General features: G+C 42.5%; 1 protein-coding gene across 2 annotated transcripts in view; it reads left to right on the top strand.

The window, feature by feature from the left end:
• The first annotated feature begins 6,246 nt into the window (after positions 1 to 6,246).
• The window catches only part of MTHFD1 (methylenetetrahydrofolate dehydrogenase, cyclohydrolase and formyltetrahydrofolate synthetase 1), an 84,012-nt gene continuing 64,577 nt past the window's right edge, over positions 6,247 to 25,681 (top strand). The window contains exons 1-3 of one of the 2 annotated variants that reach the window (XM_050952539.1): positions 6,295 to 6,379; positions 18,025 to 18,148; positions 20,490 to 20,574. In XM_050952539.1, coding sequence (XP_050808496.1) covers positions 20,527 to 20,574 — 48 coding nt within the window. In that variant the 5' untranslated portion in view covers positions 6,295 to 6,379; positions 18,025 to 18,148; positions 20,490 to 20,526. Of the gene's footprint in view, positions 6,380 to 18,024; positions 18,149 to 20,489; positions 20,575 to 25,681 lie in introns of both variants that reach the window. The other variant, XM_050952537.1, reaches the window with a different exon arrangement.

Raw genomic sequence — 25,681 nt, 5'->3', positions numbered from 1 at the left:
TATCTTCTAAAAAATTGGGATAATGATTATTACTTGGGGAAAATGACAATTAGAAACTTCTTGTTTGCTCTGAATTATCTCTCTTCTTTAACGAGTCAGGATGACCCAGGGCCTGGTGTATCTTGAGGTCTCTGGCATTGTTCCAAATTGTATTAAGTCCAATGTAATGTATTAAGTCCAATGCTAAAGCTGTTAACAAATATTTTTCTTCTGCGTGATGCCTAAGAGGTACCTTAGCAGGGGAAGAAGATTTTTGTATTACAAGTAAAGTGATTTATTTACAGGGAGGTTGATCAAACAATGGTACAATAAAAAGACAAACAACAAAAAACAATCAATGGAAAATACATTAAACTAAATTATTTAGAAGTATTTATCACTGATCTTAAAAACTCTAATGGGAGAGCAGAAGATAAAACCTAGTTATTTCAGTCTTCAGTTTTCTGTACAAACTTTAACTATATACAACATCACTATGAGATAGGCATGCGGTGTACTTTACAGAGGAGAAAATGAAATATCAAAAAGTTAAGTAACTTGTTTAACTATCAAGAAAGAGGCAGAGCCAAGGGTCAAACTCAGGATTTCTGGATTCCAGTTTCATGCTCAATCCTCCAAACTACAGTGCCCAACAAATAATGGTATATTTATACTGCGAAAATGCATTGTGATAGAAAAGGTGACAACTAGCACATTATCTAACAAGCTATGAAAGACAGCTTAGCCTTTGGTGTGGACAACAGTCATTTTAAAAAGTATGTTAACTGATTGTGCTTAGCTCTAGGTTAGGGTTTTATCGTCTTCTGAGTGAGGCTAGCGATAACCGGGACCAGCTAAATATGACTGTCATTGTCCACACAAGAGGTTAAAAAGTGTTTAACATGTGAGCTAACCCATTTTCTAACACGATGCATTTCCCCTATACAAACAAACTCTGTAAGTCAGTCATTCTCTAGGGCAGTGATACTCAGACCTCAGTGGTTCAGGAGCCCAATTAGTGACCAACAGTACCCAAAAGAGCCACAGTAGTGTGAATTCATTTTCATTTACTCTAGTACTGTATATTAATATTTAAACGGTATGACAGGGAAATATATATATATATAAATTCTCACAGCAAAATGACTGACCAAGTATTATTTTATCAACCATAGTTGGCTAATAATGCACTAGAAGCATCCTGATTGGTTAATTAAATCTCAGTGTTTTAATATTAATTGCCACAAAGAGCCAGAGGAGACACATTAAAGAGCTACTTGTGGCGCCCAAGCCTCAGTCTGAATATCACTGCCCTAGAGATACAATTTTACAAAGACTTAAACATGTGTAACTTTATACATTTGAGTGATCATACTGTGTTCAATGGGGCTTGTCTTGTGCAAAAAGTTACTTACACTTGTAAATTCTTGCGGGATCAAGTTAAGCTTGAAAACATGTCTCTCTAATATCCTGGGACCAATATGGCTACAACTCTGCATACTGCACTGAATGGGCATTCCCCACCTCAGCTTTTTTAGCACAGTCCATTGGACAAACCTCACTTTTTTCACTTGTCCTTCTTCTCATATAGAGATGGTCTAAGGGAGGAAGGATTTATCTTAACTGTCCTACCTAAATGGATGGAGAAAATCCTTAATTCCTTTCCACAAATCCTGAGCCAAAAAGAGATCAATTTTCCATGAAATCATGATGCACTTACTGGGACCCACTGCAAACATGGGCTCAGCTATTAACTCACCAGTATTGCTGAAGCTGCAGGTCTTGCATGGATTTTGTGAGTTTCATGGCTTTTAAAAAAGCAATATCTATGACTTTTGACATCTTGTGTAAGACGCAGTGCATGTGTTGTTAAACAATCAAACTTTGGGAGCTGCCAAGTTAAACCCTGGATTGCGTAGGAGGCTAACAGAGCAGAAGCAAAGCAACAACACTGTGGCAACACACAAAATCAAAGAAATAAACTCTCAGTGAAAGCTTTAAATCCCAATTGGATGAAGTTGCCCCCATTCACATCTTGAGTGATGCTGAGTTTATAAAAATCTGCCCTGATGTGACAATTACCATGTTCAGATCTGTCCACTGTTTTCAGAGCTCTAACACTCTTCTAATTATTCATTCTAAAATGGGAAAATAAAGCATATTAGAAGTATTATTTATTATTTGACATTTTCATTAATGATTTGGATAATGGAGTGGAGAGTAGGCTTATAAAATTTACAGGTAACACCAAGCTAGGAGGGATTACAAGCACTTTAGAGGACAGAATTAGAATTCAAAATGACCTTGGCAAATTTCAGAATTGGTCTGAATTCAACAAGATGAAATTCAATAAAGACAAGTGCAAAGTTCTACACTTTGCAAGGAAAAATCAAATGGACAATTACAAAATGTGGAATAACTGGCTAAGTGGTTGTACTGCTGGAAAAGCATCTGGGGGTTATAGTGGATCACAATTTGAATATGAGTCAACAATGTGATGCAGTTGGCAAAGTGGCTAATATCGTTCTAGGGTGTATCAACAGGAGTGTTGTATGTAAGACATGGAAGGTAACTGTCCCCCTCTACTTGGCATGGGTAAAACCTCAGCTGCAGTACTGTACCCAGTGCTGAGCACTATGTTTTAAGAAAGATGTGGAGAAACTGGAGAGAATCCAAAGGTGAGCAACAAAAATGATAAAAGATTTAAGAAAATCTGACCTCTGAGGAAAGGTTACAAAAACTGGTTATGTTTAGTTTTGAGCAGGGAAGATTGAGGGGGTACCTGAAAAGTCTTCAAACAGGGCTGTTATAAAGAGGATGATGATCAATTGTTCTCCATGTCCACTGAAGGTAGGACAAGATGTAATAGGCTTAATCGGCAGCAAAGGAGATTTAAGTGAGATATTAGAGAAAGCTTTTTAACTATAAGGCCAATGTGATGCAGCAGTGAAAAAGGTAAATGCAATCCTCAGATGCATCATGTGAAGTATTTTCAGTAGAGATAGGGAAGTGTTATTACTGTTATACAAGACAATGGTGAGACCTCATCCAAAATACTGTGTGCAATTCTGGTCTCCCACGTTTAAGAAAGATGAAGTCAAACCAGAATAGGTGCAGAGAAGGGCTACGAGAATGATCAGAAGAATGGAAACCCTACCTTACTGGAGGAGATTTAAGAAGCTTGGCTTGTTTAGCTGAACAAAACAAAGGCTGAAGGGAGCCATGATTGCTGTCTATAAATACATCAGATGGATAACCATCAGTCAGGGAGAGGAGTTATTTAAGTTAACCAATGTTGCCACAAGAACAAATGGATATAAACTGGTCATCAAAAAGTTTAGGTCTGAAATTAGATAAAGGTTCTAAGCACTGGAAGAGTAATGTTCTGGAACAGCCTTCCAAAGGGAGCAATAGGGGCAAAAAAACTAACTTGTTTCAAGACTGAACTTGATAAGTTTACGGAGGTGGATGGTATAATGAGGTTGCCTAAAATGGCATATGGCCCATTGCAACTGCTATTAGCAAATATCTCAAATGGCTGGAGATGGGACACTATATGGGGAGGGCTCTTGAGTTACTACAGAGAATTCTTTCTCAGGTATCTTCCTGGTGGGTCTCACCCACATGTTCAGGATCTAACTCAGGGGTTCTCGCAACAAATTTTTTGGTGTCCTCAGCGTGTGGCCACCAACTCGCACTGGAAGCCTCACAGTGCAGTACAGTAAAATGTGGTACAAGATTGCCATATTGATGTATATTGTTGCTGTTGTGTTCTATTAAACAGCAGCCACATTCCTCTATAGAGGGGGCTGCATTTCAGTGGTGAGTGAAATAATCATTGTCTAGGCATATTGTGCACAATTGTTTGCTCTTCTCAGAGAAGCATGTACCACATTCATAGGGCAAGAAATGGATGAAGTAAACCCCGGATATATCTGCTATTGAAACCAATGGGGCATTTGTATGGGCTAAACCAGGATTAGGTCTTCATATGCTCTGTTAACCTCAGGATGCCATAATAACTGACAAATAGTGGAGTAAAACCAGTGAACAGTTTAATGGGTGAAAAGCTACTTACCTGGGAGTGTGTCTTCCATGCTTTTGTTTTTTCCCCCAGCCAGCCAGACAATCTCTGTCATGCTTTACGTTGCTTTTTACTGGGTGAAAACTTCAGTATCTCTTGACCCATAAAATAATTTCACTAAGAAAGAAACAACATTAACTTCATAATACATTGTAACTATAGTGTTAAAGCCCAGACACTTCTCTTTAAAGGTGACCTGCCAGGGAGAGAAATAAATTGAGTCGTTTCCTTTTTTGCTTCTATATGATACATAGAGAAGGCTTGCAAGAGCTTTCTCTTTCATTCTTTAAAAGTTCCCTACTCTCCATTAGAAATTCAGGTACCCTGTTTTTCCCCTGAATGTCCCTACAGAAATCTGGTGGGATTATAAAATTAAAATCATTTAACAGAGAAAAATTATTTTTCCCCCAGCTTACTTAAAATTCTGTCTTGTTTGCTTTTGTTGATGTCTCTAACTTGAATACACGAATGAACAAGCGGGAGAGAATATGGCTTTGTAAAAAAGATTGAACACACCCCACTCCTTCAACAAAGGCTGAGAAAGCTCACAAAAAACATCTGTGACAAACCATCTGCCAGTGAAACCAGGGAACTCCAAACTTGGCATTCCTAATATTGCTAATGTAAAAAAACCAAGCAGGATTAAACAAACAAAAACATTCAGGCCTTTCCTCACACATCAAAAAGAAAAGAAGCACAATTCTCTTATAAAAAATGCTTCCAGTCACCTATCCCAGAGAGTGCTGCTGCAGCAACTACTGCCATCAGAATCAGTGGATACTAATCCAGTCTTGTCAACTCGCAGTATTTGTTTGTATAGTGCCTAATACTGATCCATGAGACGGGCACCTACACACTAAGTTAATACAAACATTCAGAAAATCCTAGAAAAGTAGGGCTGGAAGGGACCTGAGAGGTCATCAAGTCCAGCCCCCTGCGCTGTGGTATGACCAAGTAAACTTAGAGCATCCCTGACAGGTGTTTGTCCAACCTGTTCTTAAAAACCTCCAATGACAGGGATTCTACAACCTCTCTTGAAAGCCTTTTCCAGAGCTTAACTACCCTCATTGACTCTTCTGACTTTTAAGGCCAGAGGGACCATTGTGATCATCTAGTCTGACCTCCTGCACATTGCAGGCCACAGAACCTCACCCACCCATTCCTGTAGTAGGCCCATTATGTCTAACTGAGTTACTGAAGTCCTCAAATCTTGATTTAAAGACTTCAAGTTACAGACAACCCAGCATTTATTCTAGCTCAAACGAGCATGTGACCTGTACCCTACACTACAGAGAAAGGCAAAATATTTCCAGGGTCTCTGCCACTCTGACCTGGGGAAAAATTTCTTCCCGATATCACAATGTTTTTCATGTGGCCACCATGGCCAGATGCAGTCATGAGAGGCTTTTCCTGCAGCCACGATCACCTCCTGGGTGCTATGGGCAGTGATAGGAGGAGGAAGCATTGGCTCCTCACCCTCCCTCCTTGTTGCTCCTGGATGCATTGCCTCTGGAGCAAGGTGAATTCTTGAGCCACCTTGGGGCAACTGGGCAGTAGGCTCCAGCAGTGGGATTGCAGGAACCTCACTGTGCAGCCCTGGGCTCTGACCACAGGGCAGTAGGTACTGACCCACCCAGCTCTGGCCACGCGGCCCTGGCCTGCAGCTGCAGAGCTTCAGCCTCCACCCCATGGGTCTAGCAGCAGGTGCTGGCTCCTGGCTCCACTCGGGGTCCGGCCATAGTGACCTCTTCGCTACAGGAAGGGCTGTGTCTGACATGGATGGTCAGACCGTCTAAGACACACCCCTTCCCACCCTGCTCTGGGAGGCAGCATCCTTTTTGCTATTGAGTCTGCCAAAAAAAAACCCGCTACAAATCTACGTTGCAATTATTTGCATGTGAATCTGCACATTTGTTTTTCCTCAAGTGAATTAAGTATTTTCGGGGGAAAGTGTCAGTGCGGCCACTGACACCTTACACCGAGCGCAGGACAGACACTCGGGTGGGCACAGAGACCCCGAGAGAGCTGCCGAGTCCTGTTTGCTCCCCGGGGGCAGGGAGGGAGGATCCCGGAGGCTGCCGGCAGCAGGGGAGGGCGCTTGGCCTCGGGAGGCCTATGAGCGAGCCCCGCGGAGCCGGAGGATCCCGCCCCCCCACGCCGGCGCAGGGGCGGGGGTTCGCGGCTGGCGCGGAAGCTCAGTCCACGTGGGTGCGGCAGGCAGCAGGGTTCGCTCGGGCACAGTCCATCGGAGCCTCTGGCAGCGCGGGCAGTCACCATGGCCCCTGCACAGGTCATCTGCGGCAAAGCCGCCTCGGCGTACGTACCCCGGGGCCGGGGCGCACGGGGCGAGCCTGCGGCAGCCAGCAAACAGGCTGCGCCGCTAGGAGGAGGCAGGGCGGGATTCCCTGGCAGCGGCCCTGTGGCCCGTCCGGGTTTGCCCGCTGCAGCCCGGCCAGGCCAGCGGGGAGTTGCTTCCTCTCCGCCCGGCTCCCGGGGGGTGCGGTGCGGTGCGGTGCGGGGTGCCTGCGTGGGCACGCTCCGCGCACAGCCGCCCGCGCTGCAAGGAGAAGACGGTGGGGGGCGGGAGACAGGCAGGGAGGCACTAAACCCAGCCTGTTCGCCTGGCCCAGCCCCTGGACTGGCCCTGGGAAGACGGACCCCGCGGGGAGCTGTTAATTCTCCGGGTCTCAGAGGCCAGGCTCGAGTGGGGACCCCTCCACTGTTACTTCCAGCCCTGTGCCCCAGCCCTGCCAGCTAAGTCGGTTGACCCCGGCTCTGAGACTCGCTTCCGCGTGTTTGGAGTTGGTTTATTTGGCAGGTGTGGGTGGGGTATACTTTGTTATCCTCCCATGAAGTGTGATGTATAAGAGCAAACACTATTGTATGGGATTATTATTATTTTTAAATGTTGTCCAGTCTTGAGCCTTCCAGTGCCAGGATGGATCCCTGCGTAGACAGGATGGTTTCTGGTAAATTCCCCTGCCACTCATGCCCCCACTACCTCTCTTGGCTTGGCAGCTGCTGTGCTGCAACCACTGCTTATGTTTCTCCTAACACTGTGACACTGTTACCTTGTGCTCTTCTCCCCCCAAATGTTGGTTCCATCCATCTGTTGTCTCTTTCATGATGTATTTAGATTGCATGGGTTCTAGGGTGGGGACCATATGCCCACTGTACATGTTACATGTGTACAGTGCTTAGCACAATTAGAGGACGGGGCCAAAAGAAACCTGATGAGGTTCAACAAGGACAAGTGCAGAGTCCTGCACTTAGGACGGAAGAATCCTATTCACTGTTACAGACTAGGGTCTGAATGGCTAGGAAGCAGTTCTGCAGAAAAGGATCTGGGGATTACAGTGGATGAGAAACTGGATATGAGTCAACAGTGTGCCCTCGTTGCCAAGAAGGCTAATGGCGTTTTGGGCTGTATAAGTAGGGGCATTGCCAGCAGATCGAGGGATGTGATCATTCCCCTCTTCGACATTGGAAAGACCTCATCTGGAGTACTGTGTCCAGTTTTGGGCCCCACACTACAAGAAGGATGTGGAAAAATTGGAAAGAGTCCAGCGGAGGGCAACAAAAATGATTAGGGGCTGGAGCACATGACGTATGAGGAGAGACTGAGGGAACTGGGATTGTTTAGTCTGCAGAAGAGAACAATGAGTGGGGATTTGATAGCTGCTTTCAACTACCAGAAAGGGGGTTCCGAAGAGGATGAATCTAGACTGTTCTCAGTGGTACCTGATGACAAAACAAGGAGTAATGGTCTCAAGTTGCAGTGAGGGAGGTTTAGGTTGGATATTAGGAAAAACTTTTTCACTCAGAGAGTAGTAAAGTACTGAAATGGGTTACCTAGGGAGGTGGTGGAATCTCCTTCCTTAGAGGTTTTTAAGGTCAGGCTAGACAAAGCCCTGGCTGGGATGATTTATTTGGGTATTGGTCCTGCTTTGAGCAGGGGGTTGGACTAGATGACCTCCTGAGGTCCCTTCCAACCCTGGTATTCTGTGACAATGAGGTCTAGAAGTGCAATTGCAATTCATATAATCTTGATGGGTCCAACCTGGTGTTGTCTAGTAGGGTCCACAGATTCATAAATAGTAAGGCCAGAAGGGACTGATCTCTTGTATAGCACAGTCCATAGAACTTCCCCAAAATAATTCCTGGTAAATATCTTTTTACCTACTCCTACTTGAGATTCCCCTGTTTATGTATCCCAGGTTCACATTAGCTCTTTTGGCCACAGCATCACACTGGGAGCTCATGTTCAGTTGATTATCCACCATGGCCACCATATCTTTTTCAGAGTCACTGCTTCCCAGGATAGATGCCCCCATTGTATAAGTCTGGCTGACATTCTTTGTTCCTAGATGTATGCATTTACCTATATTAAAACACTTTGTTTGTTTGTGCCCGGTTTAGTAAGCAATCTAGATAGCTCTGAGTCCTTGATCAGTCTCTTCATTACTTACCACTTCCCCAATTTTTTGTCATCTACAAACTTTATCTGTGATGATTTCATGTTTTCTTCCAGGTCGTTGATAAAAATGTTAAATAGGATAGGGCCAGGAATCACACTCTGTGTGGGACCCCACTGGAAACAGACTTGCTCAATAATGATTTCCCATTTACAGTTACATTTTTTAGACCTATCAGTTGGCCAGTTTTTAATCCATTTAATGTATGCCATGTTAATTTCATATAGTTCTGATTTTTTAATCAAAATTTTTTGCAGTCAAAGAAGTTTAAGGACATTACATCAACACTATTAATATTATCAACCAAACTTGTAATTCATCAAAAAACACATCAAGTTAGTTTGACAGGATCTATTTTCCATAAATCCGTGCTGATATGCATTAATTGCATTAACAACCTTTTAATTTGTTATTAATCGAGTACCATATCAGCTGCTCAATTATCTTGCTCAGGATCTATGTCAGGCTGACAGGCCTGTAAGTACCCAGGTCATCCCATTTACCCTTTTTAAAAATTGGCACATTAGCTTTCTTCCAGTCTTCTGGAATTTCCCCAGTGCTCCAAGACGTACTGAACAAAAAAAGCAACATTAATAAAAACTCTTGCATGCAAGTTATTTGGGCTTTCTGATTTAAAGATGCCTAATTTTAGTATCTTCTGGTTAACATTCTCCAGAAATACTAGTGGAATATGATGAGACTTCATTTTCTTTTTTTCCCCCAAATCCAGAACAGAAATATTTATTGAACACTTCTGCATTTTTATTGATACATCCTACCGTTTCTGTATTAGTAATGAGCCAATACCATTGTCAGGATCCTTTTTGGTCCTTATATATTTTAAAAACGTCTTCTTATGTCCTTAACTCATCTGATGGCCATAGAGTTCGTCATGTCCCTTGGCTTCCCTTATCAATTTTCTACCATTCCTAACATACGGTTTATATTAATTGCTATCAACTTTCCCTTTCTTCCATTTGTTATTTGTTAATTTTTACAGCTGCCGTCACTTTCCCTCTAAACCAGGGTCATCTGTTTCAGCAAAGAAAAGCAGTGGTGGTTCTGTTAAATTGCTGCTGCTGGTGTTTGCTGTCAGTGAACAGCAGTAGCAAAGGAAGTCAAGACGCACTATAGATTTGCTCACCTCTTTCACTATTGTACTAACAGTGCAATGGTCTGTGGGCAGGGAGAATGGAAAGACAGCATTGTACGGGGAAGAACAGTAATTAAAGAATCTTTAGAAGTATTCAGAAACAAGTCATTTCAGACTACTTAAATAACTGTAATGTCTTTGAAAATCATTTTCTCTCTCTCTAATTTTGTTCACTTTCGTTCTCTATTATACCATTGGCCTAAGGTTACTCTAGTGGCATGTAACTGACTGGTATTTGGTATTTGATAAATCATCTGCCTAAATGTTTGCAGTATGGTGAAATCCCTTCTTACTTTTAAAAATCCCTTCTCTGTCTCCTGCTGGGACCCTTTCTGGATTTCAGAAGGTGGGAAATGTGGGTTTATGCAAGACTGTATATTGTACCTTTAGTTTGCTATCTTCTCTTCTCTTTTGTCTGTCTTCTTATTGCTAAATATCCAAGTGGAATGAAAGAGCTAAATGTTCTCCCTTATTCCTTGAAAGGCTTAGTACTAAATACTATGTAGTGTTGACCTCTTCAAAGTGCTGGACAAATATTAGCCTGAGTTTACAGTTGGGGAAGCTAAGACACAGATGTTGAAGTCAAAAGTTACCTCTAATTTGGGGTGAGACCTTGGGCCTGATTTTTCAGGGTGCTGAGCTGTGGCAGCTCCCATTGACTGAAGTTGGAAGTGTGGATGCTCAGCACTTCTGAAAATCAGGCCAAAAATATCTCAAGCTGGCCATCCAAAATCAGATACTACTTCAGAAAATTTGGACATAAGGGACATATTCCAGTGAGATAGTGGTAGAGTTGGAACTCTCGAGTTCCAGTTTCTTAGTCTCTTGTGCAGTCCATTACATCATGCTACATCATGGTAATGGCACTCTGAAAGTCAGCTTTCTGAGAATTTTACTCTTAATGCCTGCAGAATCTACTGGTAAAACTGGGGAAGTTTGCGTGTTGTTACTGCTGCAGTCTTCTCTTACCTTTGGCACAGAAACAGGTCCTGAATTGTAACAGATCCTCATGGGCCATAGTTGTTGCAGATATAAACTGATTTATATGTCTCTGAAAAGAGTGGAGTACTTAAAATAATTCTGCTGATGTCTAGTTTGATACAGTGGGTACTTTTTTGCCCTGTGTGCAGTAACTAAAATGATCATAACAGAGTATTCATCTGAAAGATCAAACCTGCTAATTTTATTAGCAATATGTTTTGCACTTGTCATTTACCTTAAGTTGATAAATCTGCTAGAAAAACTTTGATTACTACATGTTATTTGTATCACAGTAGCAACTAGACTGAGATTAGGACCCCACTGTCCCAATACTTAGTAAGAGGCAGTTTCTTCCCTGAAGAGCTTACAGTCTTTTTAAAAAAAAAAAAAAAAAAAAAAAGCAGACAGGTGGTAGAAAGAATTATTCCCATTTTACAGATGATAAATGAAATCATAGAAAGTCTGAATGATTTGCCAAAGGTTACACTGGACATCTGTAGCAGAGCTGGGAATTGAATGTAGATCTCCTGAATCCCTGCCCAGTGCCTTACCACAGCACCTACCCTCCCAACCTATGGCAAAAAAAGACCGGCAGCCCTTTTTGTCATAGCTCAAACTGTGTGCTCCTGTAGTCCATTAGTACAGTAAGACAAAATTGAGGGCTTTCATTTTGAGGTATTGATCTCACTAACGACATGGCTGCTATTGTATTCTTCTTTGTACTTGTGATCAAAAGAGGCTGCTTTATATCACTTGCCTTTTGTTCGGTTTTGATGCACAAGAGTAGCTATCTAAGAAAATACAGTTACACCCTGTAGCACAGCTCCACTCCAGTGTAAGAGGTGAGTGCTGACAGTTCAGAGGAGAGATATTAAAAATCCTGACTCTTTGAAGCAAATGACCAAGTCACTTGTCCTAACTGAGCTATCAGCAGTGTTTCACAGATTGTACGGCCTGAAGGAACCAAATTGAAGAACATATCACCTCACTCACCTGGGATCAGTACGGCTGCAACAACACTGTCAGTCACTCTTACTGTTTATTTAAAAAATAAAGTGCCTTTTTTTTTTTCTTTTTTTTTAAATTTTGTCTGTTTTTAAAGCTCCGTGTATATGGAGCAATTGATCCTCTTAACCAGCCTGGGAAAAGAATGAAAAGAGCAAATTACTCTGCCACACTTTATGAATGGGCCTCCAGCCTAATTAATTTTCCAGGAGCAGTATGGAAAATAATTGCAGGTGTACGTGCAAACAGCTCTCCTCCCTCCCAATTATCCTGCTCCTGTCATGAGTTTCGCTAAATGTAGCAAAACCAGTAGAATACATTGCAGGATGGAAGGGACCAGATTTTAGCTAGAATTTTTCAAATGAAGAAGATGGAGGGAAGTGATTCTGTATCTTTTAACGTTCTCTTTCTCCTCTGGATCCTATAGAGAAATGCTATATCAAAGGATTTTGATCACCTTTGAGATGGGACAAAGTTCAGGAATAGACGTGTCTTGAGGCAATCAAAAACATATAATCTCAGGCCCAGTAAAGGTCTGTCAATAGAAGAAGATGTGTGGGTGTGTGTTTTTCTGGGATTTTTTACAAGAGGCAATGATTGTTTATGTATAGGGAACTCTCTTCTACCACAGCTTGCAAAATCAGGATTGTGTATGGTGGTGTGTGTGCAGTAATCACTTAGTTTTTGTAATGTCATGGCTTTACCCTTTTATCAGGGAAAAAGTCTATTTGGAGGTCATTCAAATATTTACAGAGTAGGAGAATCAGATAACAGGAACTTCCATTAAAAACAGAATTGTATAGCTAAGTACAGTGAAAAAGGTGAGCTGAAAGTTAAAAGGACACTCAACTCAGTTTTTGAAAAAATCAAAGTAATTTCAGATATTACACCTTCCCTGCAATATCCCTTTCAATTATTCTGGTTTTAGAATAAAATTTTCTTCTTTTTAAATGTCTTTATCTGCTTGGTTGCTGTGTGAAAGACCCCATACAACCGCCAGGGGAAACCAATTTTATGGGGAGCTAGTGAATCTAACTGTTCTCAAAGTGCTGGCAAAAGCACAAAGGAAATTAATTAATCTGTTAGGTTCAGTAATTTTAGGTGTTATTTGTAAAACCGTGGTAAGTGGAAAAATTCAGGCAGTGGGGAGGGGGGAAGGGGCGAGGCGGGGGGACGATTATTTAAGTTAAAAATCCTCCTGAACAATTACCTGACTATTTCTGGCCCTCTCCCAATAAAATAGATTTTAATGCCCAGGGTTGTGTGTGAAGTACTGTTTTGTGCCTAATGGATGCAGACATTTGTCTGAAATGTCTGTGTCTAGTTCATTCCCTCTGAAGCAGCTGGCATGGGCCACTGTTGGAAGACATGATACTAGGCTAGATGGACCATTTGTCTGACCCAGTATGGCCGTTCTTATGTTGGTAGTTAAGTATGACTGTCCCATTTCAAATTCAGTGCTAGGTTTTACTGCAGGATGTGGAGGAGGGACAGATGGGCTGTAAAATGGCCCTACTTTAAACAATAAATAATTGATGGCTAATGAGAAGGGCAGGGATGTTTTAAAAACACCTGGGAATAGTAACTAACAAAGTTTTTAGTAGATGTATTGGAATACTTCCCTGGAATGAAGGTGCTGTGAATATAATTCAAAACAAATGCTCAGAACTAATTTCCTTAATCATTCTCTCTTGGGATCACCCCGGACTAGGGCTCATCATTTGTGTTTGAAATCGCATCAAAACTCAAGCTTTATCTACACTGAGCTTGTTTTGAAAATCTCCTACATGTGTTATCTATACCGCCAGACAGCATTTTTATCACTGCATGGTGTTTAGTCCTGTTCAGAGCAGGGCTAAGTGACACAGTGGTAAAATCACAGGTGGTTGTTCTATGCTTATATTCTGAACAACAGTGGAAAATCTTCAAAAAAGGCCAGTTGTAAATAAGGCCTAGATTACTGTCTAATACATCTGTAACACAAATACAGTTTGAGTCCCACCTAATACTGTTACAGCCGTGCAGTGGTTAAACAATACAGTTTTGCCGTGATGTGCTCAGCAACCATTTCTGAAGACTACTCTGGCTAGCATGATTCAAGCTGCACCCCACAAAAGTGACCGTGCTAAAGGATGGTGGCATTAACAGAGCTTTGGAACCAACTGTGTTTTAACTGTTTAGTTCCACCTGTGCAGACATGTCTACACTGCCGGTGAAATACTGGTCAGATTGGCAAAACTCCCAGTTACTTCAGTGGGGCCAGGATTTCACCCTGGGTATAACTCTGTTTTTGTTTGTTCTTCTTTAAAACACTATGCTTTAGTCTTGTCTTTGTAGGAATATGACCGGGTAAGCAGATGGCATCTAAGGTGTGTTAATACTATCATTTTGATAGTACGGACAGGCCCCAAACATTTCAGGAGGTTGGGTTTCTTATTTTTGGGTTTTGCATCTTGCCGTCTACCTCCCTGTTTTCCTCGGGTTTTTGATACTTGTTTCCAGAGCAGAAAGCCCTAGCTGAAGGACTGTGGTTCCTGACCCTTCCCCTGTGGTGTAGAAATCATCTTGAGATTAGTTTGATTTCTCAGCCTTTTCAACTCAGTACATGAACTTCCCTTCCAAGGTGCCATTTGGTCTGTAGTGTTAAAATCTTTCATGCTTCCTGTGGTGGGACAGATTAAATCAATCATGGTTCCATAGTCCAGCAGAAAACCTTGCAGGCACTGCTGCCATGCACAGCACAACTATGATAATTTGAGCCAGTCTCAATTATAACTTCTGAAGACATTCAAGGCAATGTCTGCATTCAAAGGCTCGCTATACTGGCAAACCCTCCAAATGTAGATGCAGCTTTACTGGCAGAAATGTCCTTTTGGTGGTGTATACTAGTTCCCTGAGCAAAATAAGCGATACAAGCAAATTAACTCCTTTGCTAGTAAATTTGAATTTACCTTAGGATTTTTGCCAGCATGGATGTGCCGACAAAAAATCACACTCCTAACCAACATAGCTATGCTGGCAAACCTTTTTAAACATAGAGCAGTCTGAAAGCTATGCTCCAAACTGATTAGCAATCAGGCTTTTTAGAAGTGAACAGCCTCCCCCTATAGAGCAGCTGTCTGCTTCCAGGGAGGAGAGACTAAGCCCTGGTGTACACTGGAGGGGGGTCGATCTAAGTTACGCAGCTTCAGCTATGTGAATAACATAGCTGAAGTCGACATACTTAGATCGACTTACCATGGTGTCTTCACCACGGTGAGTTGACTACTGCTGCTCCCCCATTGACTGTGCCTGTGCCTCTCGCAGCACTGGAGTACAGGAGTTGACGGGAGAGGGCTCGGGTCGATTTATCGCGTCTGGACTAGACGCGATAAATCGATCCCTGCTGGATTGATCGCTGCCCACCGATCCAGCAGGTAGTGTAGACATATCCTTAGTGACATGCCCAAGATCACATAGTGAATCGGGGTAAAGCTGCTGATGGGCCAGGCTGATTTGTTTATCTGAAATGTCCGCAGGCACGGAGCCCTGCAACCCCCACTGGCTGTGGTTCACCATTCCTGGACAATGGAAGCCGCAGGAAGCGGTGTGGGCATGGTTTGCCGTTCCTGGCCAATGGGAGATGTGGGAAATGGCATGGGCTGAGAGATGTGGGCTGCGGGGCTCCGTGCCTGCGCAGGGGCGGCTCTAGGTATTTTGCCGCCCCAACCACGGCAGGCAGGTTGCCTTCGGCGGCTTGCCTGCGGGAGGTCCCCGGTCCCGCGGATTCGGCGGCCTGCCTGCAGGAGGTCTGCCGAAGCCGCGGGACCAGCAGACCCTCCGCAGGCATGCCGCCGAAGGCAACCTGCCTGCCGCCCTTGCGGTGACCGGCTTGACGTGCTGGTGCCTGGAGCCGCCCCTGTGCCTGAGAATGCTCCAGATAAACAAACTGGCCTGGCCTGCCATCAGCTTTACCCTGACGGGCTGGGTGCCAGGGGTTGTCCACCCCTGTTCTAGTCCCAGGCTCTCTCCCCTGGGTTAGTGCTCTCCCTCCGTCTGAGAATTACCAGCCTGAGTGCTTCCGCTGAGCGCACCTGGTGCAGTGTGGCATGGTGTGATGGCCTCTTAGCTAGGCAGGACACAAGCCATTTAGGGTTTTACAGGTAAAAATCAACATCTAAAATTCCACCTTGAAGCCCAGAGGCAGCCAGTACAGATCACAAAGCACCAGTGAAATTTTGCTTGCTTGTGGATGCCCTGTTTAATAAGCAGGCTTCTCCATTCTGCAGCTGTTTAAGTGCTCAGATTCATTTAAGAGCTGACACCAAGCATAGAGCACTTTGCAGCAATCAGATCTCGAGGTGGCAAAGATGTGAATTGCCATTATGAGATGTGCATCCAGAAGAGAAAGTTTCAATCTCCTGGTCAGACAGAATGAAAAAGAAGCCCTCCCAGCCACTTCTGAAACCTGATAATCAACTGTAATTGGGGAATCCAATCAGATCCCCAGTTAGTGAACAAAAACTCTCAATTAGAGGGGGTAGGCATCTTCTGGAGGACTGGGGAAAGCAACAGCACCTCTACTCTATCTGGATGGGGTCTTAGCTGTCTTGCTGTCATACGTGTGCCAGTTTTCACACAAACACCAGGAAGGGGGCTTAACTGCATTATCTGACTTGAAAGATACAAACATACTGCACTGAGGTATCAGAATCTAGATGATCCTGTAATCTCTGCTCCCTCTATACCTAGCTTAGATACTCATACAGTATCATGGTGATGTGAGGTTTGTATGAGCATCTCCTAATTTGAGTGAATTATTTTCCTCCTCTTCAAAAGATTTTTAAAAGCATGCTCACCCATTCCTTTCATTTTTTCTGGGAGTCACTTCAGTGCAGGGTTGTATTGTTTAAAGTCACATAACTTTGGAGCTGAATACTTTGAGCATATATACTTAGGGCTACATCCTGTCCTTGACTTGGGTGTGCCCTTGACATATGTGATATGGGAGTGAACTTGTGGAGTGGACATAGTATATGGCTCTTGATGCCATAGTAGTAAAGCTACTGCAAAATATCTCTAGTTCAAAGTGAACTGCAGGGTATCTTGGTTTTTGTTTTTAAAAGCAAAATAATTCCACATAAATAATAATATATTTCAAAACAGAGCCCTCAGTCGGTAAGAGCTGTTTTTTTCAAATATTTTTTTAAATGTATTTATTTGTAATTCCAAATTTCTTACAGCTGATCTTTACTGAAGTTTATTTAAGAAAGAAAACTATAATGTGTGGCTTTTACTTTTGCTTGCAACCAAAACAATGCGGTTGCTTTTTAGCAAACACTAGATGGCCTTCTAACAAATGACTTTTTTTTTTGGTGTATATGCTTAGAGAGCAGTAGGAACTGACACTCCATTGAGTTTTCTCGTGTTACTTTCTTGTTGTAGAGGAAAATGGAGCTAATCTTTATTATTTTTAATGAATACAGTATGAGTTGAGGTAAGCCATGGCTCCTGATTCTGTATTGAATGAATGAATACTACAATATTCTGAAGTCCTCTTTTTGAGAAGGTAGAGAGAAACTAAGTTTTCAGTAAGAGTTGGATTGGGCCTTAACTTTACGAAGTTGACAGATCTGCACTGAAGACTTCTAAAGTACAGTGTACTTTACAGTTTAGATCCTGGTTCGTCACATGCTTAAGCACATGCTTAATTGTATGTATGAGTAATCCAATTTGGATGACTACTGGGATGTGCAAAATTAGGCTCTTGCATTTTTCCAGGATCAGGACCCTAGCTGTTTGCCAGATCAGCAATCTACCACATCCTGTGTTAGCTTCATGACTTTCAGAGCATTTCGGGTTCATTGGCATCATACGCACACTTTGTTTCCAACAAAGTAATCTCAGGGGTGTTTCCTTTAACAAGCGTGTATCTTTAAAATACTTTCATATTTATCAGTAGTAAGCTGATTATGCAATATTTATTAGCTTTATAAAGCAGCTATAGGATTATAATAAAGCATAGCTCTTAGATAACATTTTTTAAATCAGTAGATCTCAAAGCACTCAAAGGGGGTCTGGCTTTTTATCCAGATGGGGAAACTGAGGCACAGAGTGTTGAAGTGACTTGCCCAAGGTCACTGACCAGGCCAGTGCTTAGGCCAGGAATAGAACCCAGGTCTCCTGAATGTCCCAGTCCAGTACACTATTCACTGGGGGACACTGCTTTATTAGATTAGATATTGCTTGTATAATCCTAGTCTTATAGTTGTTATAGCATCTGTAAAGGTTCATAATAGGTACCTGCAAACATTCTCATGTATAACTTCTCCATAGTGGGGATGAATGTTGATTTTGATTTTTCGTAGGATTTTATATTGCCACCCATCCCTGGAGGATCTGAGTGACTCTAAAGCTCAGCCTTTCTAAAATCAGTGTTTCATTCTGTGGACACAACTCATGGCACCTGGATCTCAGGGTACCCACAATCAGGTGAACAGGCATCTAAATGCAATTTCAAGTGTAATTAACTGTGCCAGCAGCATTGTTATTACTATGATAGCAGCTAGAGACCAGGGCCCAGTTGTGCTAGGCACAGTCCTGGTATAAACAAGAGACAGTGCCTGCCCCAAAGAGTCTACAGTCTCAGTGTACATATAGGCAGCAGGAGGCTCAAAGAGATAAAGCACAAGGGAATGAGATCATACTGATCAGCCTGAAAAACTGCCACAGCAGACCAGTACCTAACCGTTGTTGAGTGTTTTGTAACCGTCACAGTTGGTAATGGAGGCTGTGTTGAGACCTGCATGAAAGCCAGGACCTAGAACAATTATTTTAAAAGTGGGATGAAGGCAAAACTCTTATACTAAAGTCTCCTGTTGAGAGACTTTGTAGAGTTCAGCCAGGAATGTACAGCGGCAGTCAAAAAAGCAAACAGAATGGGAATCATTAGGAAAGGGATAGATAAGACAGACAATATCATATTGCCTCTATATAAATCCATGGTATGCCCACATCTCGAATGCTATGTGCAGATGTGGTCGCCCCATCTCAAGGATATGCTGGAATTGGAAAAGGTTCGGAAAAGGGCAACAAAAATGATTAGGGATATGGAACAGCTTCCATATGAGGAGAGATTAATAAGACTGGGACTTTTTAGCTTGGAAAAGAGATGACTCGTGGGATATGATAGAGGTCTATAAAATCATAACTGATGTGGAGAAAGTAAATAAGAAAGTGTTATTTACTCCTCATAACACATGAACTAGGGGTCACCAACTGAAATTAATAGGCAGAAGGTTTAAAATAAACAAAAGGTATTATTTTTTTCATACAACACCCAGTCAACCTGTGGAACTCCTTGCCAGAGGATGTTGTGAAGGCCAAGACTATAACAGGGATCAAAAAAGAACTAGATAAGTTCATGGAGGATAGCTCCATCAATGGCTATTAGCTGGGATGGTGTCCCTCGCCTCTGTTTGCCAGAAGCTGGGAGTGGGCAACGAGATGGATCACTTGATGATTACCTGTTCTGTTCATTCCCTCTGGGCACCTGGCACTGGCCACTGTTGGAAAACAGGATACTGGGGTAGATGGAGCTTTGGTCCAATATGACTGTTCTTATGTTCTTAAATTCAGCCAGACCTTTGGGTGCACCTGAGCTCCTGCAACTTTTCCACTCTCTGCTTGATTTCAGAGGCAACATCAGGCTGGTTTGTTCCCCTCTGGTGCAAGTTAGAACAGCCTTAAGGGTGATTCCAACCAGCCCAAGTTGTAGGAGTGCAGTGCGCTCTGGTCATGCGTCTTCTTGCCTCTGGTATCCCTTGGGTTAGGGCTAAGCTGGTGGCATAGTGCTGGCTCCACTGGCTTTACGTCACCCTGGAATTCCCTTCTACAGCAGGAATCCCATGCTGCCATATTGGGTGAGCTCCTTTCCATTTTTGCTGTGGGAGGGGGGCATTGGAGCTGGAGCAGTGGCTCAGGCTCTGGCCCCGCATGATCATGTGTCTGAGACTTAGCAGGGTTCCTCTTAATGGTGACCTTGCCCCTAACTATTTAGTGTGTTTCCTGTAACACCCATCACCATTGTATCTGAGCACTTCACAGACATAAATAACCTGACTATTGCAAGAGCCCTGTCAGCTAGGGAAGTGCTGGTGCTAGTTTGGGAACCGGAGTAGCATTCTTCTGTCCAGTATCATATCCATGGCTATAGACACACATAGAATGGAGTTCTATGTGTTTAACCCATCAGATGTTTGGTGCCCACACAGACCTCCCTCATGCAAAAACTGTGAATTGATCATAAACGTATACTTGGTGAGAAGTAGCTACTAAGCAAGTCTAGCAAAACCCTGAGTATACCAAATGAATCACCTGTAAACTGTTGTTGGTCTTGGTAGCTTGGCAGTCATGAGTAACTGGGGTATTCATCCTATTACCAGTAGCTGTACACTTAGGCCAGATACTCACCTAATTCCCATTGATTTCTGACCAAGTTAATTGCCTGAATACCCTTGAGGGTTGGGCCTTCAAAATCTCTTTATTTTTTGACTTGCTTTAGACTATTCTGATCATTCTCTCTCATGAAACAGGTTGGTAAGGTACTGAATGGAGCGGGCTGCAGACAGGTGTGATCGTATGTTTTGGGGTAGGGAGTCAACACGCCCTGGTGACCGTCTGCAATTTCAATTACATTCTTTAAACCTTTTTATTTTTCCTGTGTCTTTTGAGTGCCATGCAACTGCTGTGAGGGTGAGAGAACTTAGAAGTATAGGGTGGGATTTTCAAAAGCCCAATTTCTTGGTTAATTTCTGCTTTTTCCCCCTCCCAGGCAAATAAGAGAGAGACTGAAGACTCAAGTTGCTCAGATGAAGGAGAGAGTCCCTGGATTCAGACCAGGGCTTGCAATTTTGCAGGTATTGTTGCCTTCCTTAAAAACAAACAAACAAAAAAAATGAAAAAGCCCTTTTGCTCTGTAATTGTAAGACCATGGAAAACTGATTATCTTCACCTGAAACTACTCAGCAAAATAATGCTTTAAAACAAAATTTCCTACTGAACACAGTAGAGCGATGTGATTATCTGTGTGTCTGTTACTGGTCCCCAAGAAAAGTGGTTTCCCCCCACCCCCCAAACCCCTTTGACCTTCCCCTCAATCTGGATTGATTTGTTTTCATTATCCTTCTTTTAATGTGGAAACACTTCACAAGTATAGACTGCTACACAATCCCTGTATTATCTACTAACAGCGAACCTCACCTCGCTAGTAGACTCTGTTTCCTGTCTTCTTACTTTATATGACCCTAGGGGACACTAGCTCTTGTAATTCCCACAAACATAGGTTGTTGCATCAGAATCAACTTAATGATGTGAAGAGTATTTGGGTGATTGACTCAGTTCTTGCTGCGAGGGAATGTGAAAGAGAATCTAACATGAAAAAGTTTAGTTACTGTGAATGCAACAAAATTCTGCAAGCTGTAGTCTGGCTTTTCCATGGACCCATCCAAATATAAAAGCCATCCTGCAAGCCCAAATGGGAATATTAGCATGAGTAAGAGTGCAGGCCTATATATTTGGCAGAATGCAGTGTCTTCTGTTGCCGTTGTGAAAAAATTGAAGTCTGGTCAGAAGCATTTTTCAGTCTCAAATTGAGTAGCATAAAGAGCAGTTGTCATGTCACAGGATGAATGTTGTGGGTGGAGATAATTGATGGGATTTGAAATGAATGCTTGCAGAATTGGTCTCTGTCCTTGTCCACCCTCATTTATCTCTTGAAGAGCTCTCCTCTGCCATTGTCTGTCAGTTCTAGCAATCAGACTGTTATATTGCACACAATGTACACAGAATACTCTTCTCTTTTACTCCAGGGACCTGATAAGGTTCTTAAATGTTATGTATGAAGAACTTCAGTCCTTTCTATTAGAAATTCTAGAATATCAGGGTTGGAAGGGACCTCAGGAGGTCAACTAGTCCAATTCCCTGCTCAGAGGAGGACCAGTCTCCAACTAAATCATCTTATCCATGGCTTTGTCAAGCCTGACCTTAAAAACCTCTAAGGAAGGAGATTCCACCACCTCCCTAGGTAACCCATTCAAGAGCTTCACCACCCTCCTAGTGAAAAAGTTTTTCCTAATATCCAACCTAGACCTCCCCCACTGCAACTTGAGACTATTACTCCTTGTTTTGTCATCTGCAGCCACTGAGAACAATCTAGATCTATCCTCTTTGGAATCCCCTTTCAGGTAGTTGAAAGAAGCTATCAAATCCCCCTCATTTTTCTCTTCTGTAGACTAAATAATCCCAGTTCCCTCAGCCTCTCCTCATAAATCATGTGCTCCAACCCCCTAATCATTTTTGTTGCCCTCCTCTGGACTCTTTCCAATTTTTCCACATCCTTCTTGTAGTGTGGGGCCCAAAACTGGACACAGTACTCCAGATGAGGCCTCACCAATGCTGAATAGAGGGGAATGATCACGTCCCTCGATCTGCTGGCAGTGCTCTTACTTATAAAGCCCAAAATGCCGTTAGCCTTTTTGGCAACAAGGGCACACTGTTGACACATATCCAGCTTCTTGTCCATTGTAACCCCTAGGTCCTTTTCTGCAGAACTGCTGCCTAGCCACTCGGACCCTAATCTGTAGCAGTGCATGGGATTCTTCCGTCCTAAGTGCAGACTTTGCACTTGTCCTTGTTGAACCTCATCAGATTTATTTTGGCCCAATCCTCTTAATTTGTCTAGGTCCCTCTGTATCCTATCCCTACTCTCCAGCATATCGACCAGTCCTCCCAGTTTAGCGTCATCTGCAAACTTGCTGAGGGTGCAATGTAAAGCCCTACCGAGGGTTTCTGAATTATCTACCTCTTTATCAACCAAAGTACAAACCTCTTCACCAACTGGGGCACAAAAATAGCTGGCCTCTGTACGCTTTCATTTTGGCTGTTCCAGACTGAAGGATTGAAGCAGAATTATACAAAACCACTTGTTAATTTGAAAGCTGTTTATCAGGCTCACTTGCCAGAAGAACATCCACAAAACATCTGGAAGCCTTAAGTTCATTCTTCAGATTATTAGCAGCTTGGATAGCGTCAGCTGGTGTTCCTGCGCTACATAGCACAATGATGGACTAGCCTTGTCCATGCTGTGCATGGTAAGAATTTGCAGGCCATAGTGTTTTCTAATCTTGCCGATAATTTTCTACTGGAATAGCTTGTCGTTTCTATATCTGAATGAAGTAGGGCTTTATATTTTTGTAGCAGCTTGGCCGGGAGAAGAGCCTCTTTGTTATACATAGGATAATTATCTCTCTCTTCAATCAGCTGATAAAGTGCAGTGTCATAAGGTGGCTGTATTGTTGGAGTGTAACTAGATGGTTTTACTTTAAGATTTGTTTTACTCGAGTAGGAAGAAAGGAATGTTGAGTGGTAAACTGCAGCCTTACCAATCAAGTCTTCCACAGATGTCCTGCTCAACATGTCATCATCTCCTTGTTGAAGTGCGATATCTCTTAAAATAGAAACATTTGAGTAAGCAACCAATTGAGAAGTGTCGTCTTATGTTTTGTGTGTTTTGTCTCAAGCAAACAGTACAACAACAGAACCAATAGTGGAGGACATGCTTGCTCTGGTGGCTATAGAAACAGGTGACCATGATGCTCCCTGATCAGATTCAGAGTCTGTTTTCTTACTTGGGTTCAGCACAATTGTGACGTGTGCCAAATTCATGTTGTGTATTTCTGAAAGCAACTCCTATGTTAGGGTGTTGATGTCACATCATCTAAACTAGAAAACTCATCCAGTAGCCACCAGTACAATTCATCCCTCCTGGCTTCTGCTGCCAGCATCACAGATCTCTGTCCAGCTCTGGTGGCTTTTGACAGTTTTTTGCATTCTTTTGAATTTATTGACAAATCACACATTTTTCACATTTATTTTTGTGTGGAGAATTTTTTTTCTTTTTGATGTAAGCCTTAAGGAGCTTGTATCCTCCATATCTTCATATACCTCTAACTTCTCTGTAGAGGTAAAATCGCCAAGTATATTGTTAGCATTACTACCACCATTTTTCATTTTGTACAAGTATAAGACGTGTGCTAAATTAGATACAAATTAGATCTATATGTTAGTATCAAAAATGGCATTTTTGATACTATCAAGCACTTTCATTGAAGCCCAGTATGAAGCTGTGTATTGTCATCTCTAACGCTGATACTGACCTGTGGATAAGTGACACTAATTAAAAAACTAGTTTCTATACTATTTCAAATGCTAGTACTGTATACATAGGCAATTACTAATTAAAACCTTCTGCCAGGCAGATTAGCTGCTATGTTGTATATACAAAAGCTTACAACTGGAGAAGCATTACCAGGAATTCACATATCTTTATATCTACACACTATGCAGTACAAACTGTGGGCATGCAATCTACTGCTGTTAGTGCTTAGCCTACGGTGTGAGACTGATCTGGTCAGCAAATTTCAATTGAAAATATAGAAAACTGTCATAATCCCTTGTGAGATACTTTGACAGGTAAGAATATGCAATGTGAAAACATGTCATCTTAATGTATTGCAAAATGTTGATATTTGCCATTTTTGCCACATGCTAAAGAGCATCATCATTTCTGGGAAAAGCAACTTGCCTGTGCAATGTCAATGAAAGTCTTTTAATACATTGTCATTTGATAGCTTTGACCAATAAACACCACAGTAAGGTGTTGAAATTAACTTAAACGTAAAAATCTGTAGTCAGTAATGTTGCAGTGTATTTGAAACTGCAAAAACTGATCCTTTATTCTGGGGACCATTGTTTCATTTTGCCTACAGGTTTAGGGCACCATTTGACAGCTCCACATCATATCTCATCTAAATATACATAAAATAAGCTTTCAAATGATGTATGATGTGGGCGTGTGTAGAATGGATACATTGAACTCCAAAAATATGGCCCTTTGTGGAGAATTGCCACATGCCTGTTAGTGCGGAATTCCTCATTGATGTAACTCAACCCTGCATTGTCTCAGAGAAATTCAGCCCTCATGGTTCATTCAGTCCTTGGCCTCGCTGCGACTTACAAGGATGCCAGATGTGATGGTGGTTTCTATGGTAGGTTTGCCTGTTTACTAGACTGGTGCCACCAGCCTGTTTCAGATAGACTAGCAAACAGCATTTTACAGCTGCAAAACCCCATATCCGTTAATAATCTCCTGAGCCATCTGTCTTGCAGCTGTTTGATTTAACAGTGCAGGGGAATTAATTGCAAGTGGGCAGGGAAACTCTTCCTGATCTGTGTAGATTCTTGTATATTTATCTCCATTTCATTAGGTTATTGTGTACAATACATGACCATTTTGTTCATAAACAAAATCTCAGGCTTTACGCTGAAAGCAAAGTTTGAACATTCTCTTTCCCGCACTAAAAACAGGCGTTTTCTGTTTCTTCAGGTCTCCCACCACTTCCTCCACTTTTTCGTCCCTTCTGCCCCTACGTGGAAATGCCCTTCCTAAGCTGGTCTGCAAAGCTGCTCCTCAAACAATACACTTCTTAAGATCCATTGCTGATGTCGTTTCTGTACAAGAAATTAGCCAGCTGTGAGAGTTGGGATATAGTTTGATAAAAATCAGGACAAGTGCCACTCATCACCTTGGCTGTTTTCCTTGTTTCCATGCCCCCACCTTTCTTTAGACAGCAGGGTCTTCCAAACAGGACACTGTCTTTGTATAGAGCTGCCAGGTTTTGCTCCAGTAATACAAGTAATAATTATTGCCTGTTACAGCTTTACATAGGGAGCAGAGTTAGCCATCTGTAATCCAATCATTAGGCAGCAGCATTTCTGGAGTTCGCCCTGTTGTCTACTGGAGTCTTGCCAGCTCTCCCTGATGTTGTTCTTGATACAAGGAGTCTTTCTTTGACAAATTAGGCTGGAGTATGCATCCTGCTTCCTGAAGCCTGGAAGCACTGTAATGATCTGATACCAAAAATTACAAGCTTGTGTCCCACGTCACTTTCTCTTACATTCTGTGCT

This window comes from Gopherus flavomarginatus, chromosome 5 (genome assembly GCF_025201925.1).
Source record: "Gopherus flavomarginatus isolate rGopFla2 chromosome 5, rGopFla2.mat.asm, whole genome shotgun sequence".
NCBI lineage: Eukaryota > Metazoa > Chordata > Testudines > Testudinidae > Gopherus > Gopherus flavomarginatus.
Note: the sequence above shows the minus strand (reverse complement) of the source record. Positions and strands in the feature narration are given on the sequence as shown.